We start from the raw sequence: 9,062 nt of genomic DNA on the forward strand, positions 1-9,062 counted from the left end.
TAAGACCAGTATAGTGCTTAACTGTTAAGAGGCAAATGTCTGATCAATTCAAATTAGAGGTCTTAACCATTCAGACATCTGCTTGCGAAACAAACAACCTAAACCATTAAGTACTGAACCAGTAAAAAGCACAATCAAAGTGTAACACCCACCCCGTAACCCGGGTGATTGTGCACAATTGATACACTTACAGCGGAAACAAACTAAACTTTCATTAAAACTTATAATAGTCTGAGTACAACACTTTATTTATTTACAAACTTTTGGCAACTAAGAACTCCTTCATCTTCTAAAACTCCACAACTATCGAGTAGTTCCTATAGCTTTCCTCACGACTCACCTGAGATAAGTATACTCAAAACGACGTCAGATATATACTGGTGAGCTCATACTATACAATTTTTATAAAGACAGACCACAGTTTACATTATATGCATACACAATATGGGCATGTGACCACATTATAGTCAGGTTGGGCCTCATTGAACCTTATAGGCCATATTTGACTTGTCACAAACCACCGTACAAGAGACATACTGGTCCTCCAGCTGTGTCCCCCTACGGCCGTCACATAGGTATGAGTGTGTGTCGCTGGACCTTATAAGCACGAAGTGCCTGTGGGTACAACACCTTATTACCCTTCCCAGAGTGACACACCTCATTAAGAATAATAGGATCCCATATACCCCTACTGACACATGCATACTGCAGCATTCTCATTATTACCAGTAATGGACGAGTATACTATCACAGTTTAAAAGACAAGTATGATGACTCACCTGATTAGCAATTGCTTAACTGCCGCTAGTACAACTGGATTATGTCTCAAGGTCCTGACACAATTACATAATCCTAGGTTAGGTAATGGTACACCTAACTAGTCATTATCATGGTTGGATATTGGTTAACCCTACCTTGTTTAAGCATGGGTGATCAGTCCATGCCTAACTAAGGCTAGGCTACCCAATACCCGCCCCTGACAATAACCCTAGTACCTAAAAATAATACTAACACTACTACTACTAATATATTATTACTAATAATAAAACTAATATTAACTATTAACTACTAAAAATAAATAGTAAATAACTAAACATAAACTTAAACGAGAGTATACCTCAAAACTATCTACGGCACGTTGATGTAGAGTTTCCCTACTCCTGCTCCTACTCGCGCTCCAAAAACGACTATTAACAACACCCAACGGGGTATCGTATACTCAGGATTCTCTATACTAGAGCATTCCCGTTAAAGAAACTGGTACCTAAACAAACTATTGAGACTCTTATTTAAAGCAAGCAAGCAGGCACCTCAAATATCGATGTGGGATTCAATTGACGTGCCTACCTACCTGCTTGACCTGCTAGCTTGCTTGCTTATATATTAATTCAGCTGCTTAACTCGTTTTTTTTGTATAACTTTTAAAATATGATGTTTTATAAAACGACGAATATGTCATTAGAACGAGCATATTTTTATTTACGTTTTAACCTAAGTTTCATTAAAAACGGAGTAAGGTAAATAAAATAATATATTTAATTATTAATATTAACGGTCTCCTATATTAGCCAAGGTTTGTCAAGATATTTCACCTTTCACACAATCATCTTACTCGTTTAACAATATATGAAATATAAATTACATATTTCACATGTTTATAAGCAGCACATTAAGATTCGAGGTATTACACAAAGCATTGTTGGTTGCCAATGTTCCATTATATTGTTTACATTGCCCACTATTATTGCCCGAACAACGTGAAGACATTCTCAACTTACCCTTACGCAATGATGGAACGTGTGAACATGTTTCCTATAAAGGTAAGTGGTTGGATCCGACATATATATGCGTTGTCTTATGGTAAGTCAAGAACACGATAGCAAAAGGAATGTGGGGTTGAGCGATACATGCACAACTACAAATAATATATAGGTGTTAGGGAAACAAGTTAAATGAGTAGGTAATATGAGGTATGATGATGCTGACAAAGTGCAATTTGAGGTTGAACATAACCTGGGTCGTTTTAGTTTTTGGTAACCGATTTGTTGGTTCGGTTTCAGTTACACACATACGCAAAACCGATTTAACCGAACCCGATCCTCTATATTCAAGTGAAAACCGAATAGAACCAAACGGTTAACCGGACAGAAATGCTATTTTAGTTGAAAGTAGTTATCATTTGTTTTGTTCTTTCTTTATTCTGTGAAGAAGGTATAAAGTGAGCTTTTTGATAAATTTGTGAAAATACATTTGGGGAATTGTTATGTAGTCAATTCATTTGTGATGAAAATTTGCTAGTCCATTATTGTTTGTAGAGTTATATTGTATGCTATGAAGGCATGAAGCATCTATACAAACAAAGCTACCTTCTACAGAAAAGGATGTGTTTTACTCGTGATTTATCATAAGGCTGGAGGGTGTGGGGCCGCCACCCAAGGGCGTAGCTTAAGAGGGGCCGGGAGGGGCGCCCGATCCTCCGAACTTTTCGCTCAGTTGTGTTATATATGTAGTTTTCGTATAGAAATTTTTGGGTATATACGTTTTCGACCCCCTGGTTCTATAGAAATTTTTAGGTATATACGTTTTCGACCCCCCCGTTTTCATGGTCAAGCTTCGCCACTGCCGCCACCCCCGCCAACTCAGCAAGTATAGCGCTCCATAGGGCTCCATCACCACACCCTCCATTTTAAGAGGGGGGCGCCATACCTTCATCGCCACCATGGTAACGCCAAACTTGAAGGGTTCAGGTGGGGCCCACTAGTTTTAAACCAATGAAAATTTTTCTTTTTTTTAAAAAAAAATTTGTTTAATAGGTGCTCCATCCACACCATGCAAATTAAAGGGGGCTCCATGGCTGAGGGGGATTCTAGGTGACGCTGACGTGACTTGATAAAGCCCCTAGGGGGCTCCAACCACACTCTCCAGCCTAAGTGTAAAATCAAAAATTTCATACGGGAATAGTGGAATTCATTACTTTGAGTCAATTTTTATCATGTCCAAATTTTAGGCTCAAATTTAGTATTTTGTTATCACCTACCCATAACCGAACTATACCAATGCCTATAACTGATAACTGATTAATCGAAACCATATCAACCAAACCGATCAGTTTTTAAAACTACATAACCGAATTTTTGGTTTTGGTTTGGTTAGTGCCAAGGGCGTAGCTTAAGAGGGGTCGGGAGGGGCGCCCGACCCCCCGAACTTTTCGCTCAGTAGTGTTATATATGTAGTTTTCGTATAGAAATTTTTGGGTATATACGTTTTCGACCCCCCGGTTCTATAGAAATTTTTAGGTATATACGTTTTTGACCCCCCGTTTTCATAGTCAAGCTTCGCCACTGGTTAGTGCAACTCTTCTCTCAACGGGGACAATTTATAAAAAATTCATACTATCACTTGCATGAGTAGTTGACCTAGGCATTTCAAACCATCCACAAGCAACAATCAATCTTGTGATTTGAAAGACCTCCAATATTAACTCTGTTGATTATTCGATGACCGCTCTCACTAACAACCTTCCATACATTATGATCTCTCTTTATGTGTGTTCAAATGTCTATGTTTAAGGGACGCTCATTATCATAATTTCAGGACCTTAAATAGAAAAAAAATGGCTTTACTAATATGTTAGTAGGGGTAGCACGGGTAATAGCTTAACCACGTATTCATAGTGTAAAAATAATTCTCAACTCCGTCTACATAGTGTAAAATTTGTATTTTATTCCGTTTTTATACAAAGGATATCCCTAATTCCCAAAAAAAAAAAAAATTGAGATACCCCTGATGTTTCAGGTAGGATCCGCCACTACTAATACACAACTTATGTATTTGTATATATGGATTGGATCTTTTTGGAATTTCTAAATATTTAAGAACTTCTAAAACTCGTAACCACAATCATTTTATTTATTTTGAATTAATATTATTTAAGTTTAGTTTTATCTTATATTATAAGGGAGAGAATCAAATAGAAAGTATAGTTTGGATAGGAAGAATAGGAAGTAATAGGGTTGTGACATGTGGCAAAATTGAAAAATAAAGAGGAAGTGTATTTTAGTCAATCGTATCTCATCTTCTCCTTTTATCTTTCCCTGTAACTTCAAAACCCACCATCTTCAACCTTTTCTTCACTTTCTATTCAATAATCACTACATTATAGTGCGATTTCGTCATCAATCAGTGATTTAAACACTCAATCAACGTGTTCTTCAACTTTTTTGAAGAAACCCAGTTTAATTTCATACAATTTCTTATTTTTTTCCCGTGATTTTGAAGTGAATCACTCGATTCGTTCGATTCGATCGTTGATAAGTGTTCCAAATATTCAAATTTCGTCAATTGTTGAAGAAATCGGCTTCGGTCTGTGTAAGAAATTTTTGAATTGCGTTTTACGATGTGAGTTTTTGAATTAAGTTATTGTGTTTTACAAGAAAAATAAAAAAAAAACACATTTTTTGTGTTTTTAGTTCATTGAGTTTTAAAAACAACACATTTCTTTGTTTTTAGTCCATTGTGCTTTAGAAAAAAAAGACATTTCTTTGTGTTTTTAGCTTATTGTGTTTTAGAAAAAGGACATTTATCTGTGCTTTTACTCTATTGCATTTTAGAACCAAAAAATTTCTTTGTGTTTTTAGTCCATTGTGTTTTATAACATAATAAAAAATAAATTTGTTTTATGCTTTTAATCCATTGCGTTTTATAACAAAATGAAAAAAAGACTTTTTTGTGTTTTTAGCCCATTGCGTTTTAGACCTGGAGTGTACTGGAGTGGTGCTGGAACAAATACTTGACCATTTTAAAACAGAAATATGACCATGTGAAACCCCCTTGCGTGTTAGACCTGGAATGTGAGTTACACTAAACTGACATGATCATGTTAAAACAAAACATGATCATGTTGTGAAAGCCAACCCATTGCGTTTTAGACCTGGGGTACATAGTAAACTCACATGATCGTGTTAAAACAAAACATGATCATGTTGTTGTGAAAGCCAACCCAACCCATTGCGTTTTAAACCTGGAAGTGAACTAAACAGACATGATCATGTTAAAACAGAAACATGGTCATGTTGTGAACCCTTATTGCGTTTTAGACTCAGACTTAAAGAACATGATCATGTTTAACAGAAGCATGATCATATAAAAACATGAAACTGGGTGTACACTAAGCTGACATGATTATGTTAAAACAAAACATGATAACATATATGATCGTGTTAAAACAAACCATGATCATGTTGTAGTGAAAACCAGGCGTTTTAGACCTATTGCGTTTTAGGCCTGGAATGATGGAATGGAAAGGTGAGGTAACTGACATGATCATGTTAAAACAGAAATATGATCATGTTATGACAATGTTGGTTAGGTAACTGACATGATCATGTTAAAACAGAAACATAATCATGCTGTGAAACCAACATTGTGTTTTAGACCAGACCTGCAGTAACATGGTCATGTTAAAACAGAAACATGGCCATGTGAAACCCAATTGCGTTTTAGACTTGGAATAGGTGAGGTAAGTTCTGTTAAAGAACATGATCATGATCATGATCATGCTGAAATAGGAACATGATCATGTTGGAACAAGAACATGACCATGTTAAAACATAAACATGGCCATGTTAAAGCCCATTACGTTTTATAACTTGCAACTGCAAAATTTTTATTTTAGGTTTCATTGCGTTTTACGTATCTGGGTTTTCAAATTTTTCAATTTTTTTTTTCAAAAGTATAACAATAGTATACTCATTTTAAAGATAAAAAAACGCTCGATTTTATGGTGCAATTTTTATAAAAAATAATAATGTTGTATGAAAGAGTTATTTAACATTTAAAAACCGGGGGCGGGGTTGGAGGAGAGAGAAACTATTGATTTGGATTGACTAGAATACCCATACACAAACTCAGGCGCCTCCTTTTTTTGATTCAATTTCACTCATTTAATCACTCATTTAATCTTAACATTTACTTACTAAATAGATGGACAAGATTACTTCATATCTTTCTTACCCAAATAAAGTTCCTATTATATCATAACCATATATTATAATATAGTTTTTTGATTACTTATATATCTCTAAGAATCAAATTACATATGTATAATGATCATTTTACATATGTGTAATAACTAAGGCACGTATTTGTAATCGGAAGAATGAGTGCCTCCGATTGAAAATTGAAGTCGATATATGTCTATGATTTTATAGCTATAAATGTATATTTGTTTTTTTTTAAGAAAAGATGAAGTTGTTTGAATGATATCCATCTCAAAGGAATGTTCTTGTCTATCACATGGACTTCTTGGAATCAACAAACATGCTCCCCAAAATCACCATTTCCGTTTTCCACCATCCATGCTCATATTCAGGTATCACCTTGAAACTCACATACACGTACTTCTATATTTATTTCATCAAGGATAATAATTGAATACTGACGAAAAAAATATATATAGTTAAAAATGAATGATTGAATAGTGACAAAATAAATTATAGAACAGTAACAAGAGAAAGCTATAATTTAAGTGAGAAAGTATATGTTATGATGGACCAAAGCGTTATTAAGTACATAATGGTGTTGCTTTTCAAGTCGGTTGAATCTCAAGATAAAACTGTGTATTTTTTCTTTTCGAACGAATAATCTGAACTTACATCGAGATAGTTGGTAATCTCAAGATATAAATTCAGAAGTATGACGAAAGTGTGAAAAATATGGATCAGAGACAGATCTACCCAAACCACAAATGTATTAACCCAAATTAAACAACTGATACAACTGAACAAGATGAACTTTGACAGAAATCACTCACAGACCGACTCTCACTCGCAGATTATCAACAAGATAATCTGCTAGACAACAACAAGGGAAACAAACAACTCAAAGTGAATCAAAGTGATTCACAACTGAACAAACCCTAATCGCCTAAATATGGAGAGAACCAAGACTGAACGATGACCACAAAAAGACTGGCAAGTTAGGTGTGAAAATATCTATCCAAGACATTATATAGATCTGAACTCAAACTGATCAACCAAATGACCCGGAGTGGACCTTTTCTCTATATAGCCTCCAAGCCCAACTCGTTGTAAAAGCCCAATGCAGATCCAGAAGCCCAATGCAAATCCAGTAGTCCAGTAGCAAAGCCCATCCAGAACATACAAAACAAAACAAAAAATAATTAGAGAAAAATGGAATTGACCAATGGAATTGACCAGAGGAAAAAATAAAGTCTAATACTTTTAACACCCCCCCCCCACAATTCCATCATCTAAACATATCAAACAACTGTAATTTTTCACACAAGTACTGATGATCTTTAACTAAAACCCCTTTTGTAAAGATATCAGCCACTTGCATCTCAGATTTTATACCAACACATTTTACAGTTCCTTTTGAAATCAAGTCTCTTAGAAAAAACAGGTCTAATTCAAAATGTTTGGTCCGATCATGGAAAACTGGGTTTGCTGCTATAGAGATAGCAGCATTATTATCACAGAACAGTTTAATAGGAACTTCTACATTGACCTCTAACTCACTAAGCAAATTTTTTAACCAAATAGATTCACATGCAGCAGCACACATAGACCTGTATTCAGCCTCAGCTGAAGACCTAGACACAGTAGTCTGTTTCTTACTTTTCCAAGATACCAAAGAGTTACCAAGGAAAACACAAAATCCAGTAACAGATTTCCTGGACACCAAGCACTTGGCCCAGTCAGAATCAGCAAAAACAGTCAAATTAAAAGACTTACTCTTACTAAATATCAACCCTCTTCCAGGAGCAGACTTAAGATATCTTAACAAATGAAAAGCAAGTTTTAGATGTCCTTCAGTAGGACTATGCATGAACTGACTCAAGATATGAACAGCATATGAAATATCAGGCCTAGTGTGAGAGAGGTATATAAGTTTCCCTACTAACTGTTGATACCCAGTTATATTGTGTAAAGGACCAGAATTACTTTCAAGTAAAGCATTAACAGCATGACTTTGATCAATAGGAACACTTACAGGTTTGCATCCTAGCATTCCATACTCAGTCAGTAAGTCAGTACGATACTTTCTTTGTGACAAGCATAAACCTTCATCACAAGTTAAAACTTCTATACCTAAAAAATATTGTAACAGCCCTAGATCCTTAATCAAAAATTGAGATTTTAAACTTTGTTTTACTTTTTCAATTTCAGACATAGAGTTACCAGTAACCACAATGTCATCGACATAAACCAAAAGCACAACAAATATATTATCAACATTTTTAACAAACAAGGATGTGTCACATTTGCTTTGGACAAAACCAGAACCAAGTAAAACTCCCACAAGTTTTTCATTCCACATTCGAGGAGCTTGCTTTAGTCCATACAAAGACTTATTCAACTTACACACTTTAGACTTATCATTGTCTTCATAACCTTCCGGTAAATACATATAAACATCCTCATTCAAATCACCATATAAAAATGCATTATTAACATCTAATTGATACAAATTCTAGTTATTTTGAACAGCTAAAGCAACAATGCATCTAACAGTAACAAGCTTAACTACAGGAGAAAAAGTTTCCTCATAGTCAATACCCTCTTTTTGACTAAACCCTTTAGCAACGAGCCTAGCTTTATATCTTTCTATCTCACCAGATGATTAATACTTTATTTTATAAATCCATTTGCACCCAACAATATTCCTATTCTTAGGTCTATCAACCACATCCCAAGTATGGTTTCTATGCAAAGCTTGAATCTCATCATTCATTGCAGAAACCCAATTAGGATCTTTGATAGCCTCATTAAAATGTTTAGGTTCAATTGCTTTAGAAAGACTAGAAGCAAAACATTTATTATCACAAGTAAGCTTAGTAAAATTTACAACCTTTTCAATACCATACTTGACCTTACTGTCAACAACAAAATCATTTAACTTCTTTGGAAAATTTGACACTCTTGTGGACCTTCTAGGTACCACAGGAGAAGCTAAGCACTCAGTGTCTCCCTCAGAAGGTAATTGAGCTTCATCTGTGATACTCACAGGGTCTGCCATGTCAGATGATACTTGAACCTCAC

The 9,062-nt window shown here is 35.0% G+C and overlaps 1 protein-coding gene across 1 annotated transcript; it reads right to left on the minus strand.

The window, feature by feature from the left end:
• Positions 1 to 7,266: 7,266 nt before the first annotated feature.
• LOC110892643 (uncharacterized mitochondrial protein AtMg00810-like) lies at positions 7,267 to 8,430 on the minus strand. Its single transcript, XM_022139797.1, has one exon. The coding sequence runs from the start codon at positions 8,428 to 8,430 to the stop codon at positions 7,267 to 7,269; it is 1,164 nt and encodes a 387-aa protein (XP_021995489.1).
• Between the last annotated feature and the right edge of the window lie 632 nt (positions 8,431 to 9,062).

Source organism: Helianthus annuus, chromosome 12, assembly GCF_002127325.2.
Source record: "Helianthus annuus cultivar XRQ/B chromosome 12, HanXRQr2.0-SUNRISE, whole genome shotgun sequence".
In the NCBI taxonomy this organism is placed as follows: Eukaryota; Viridiplantae; Streptophyta; class Magnoliopsida; order Asterales; family Asteraceae; genus Helianthus; species Helianthus annuus.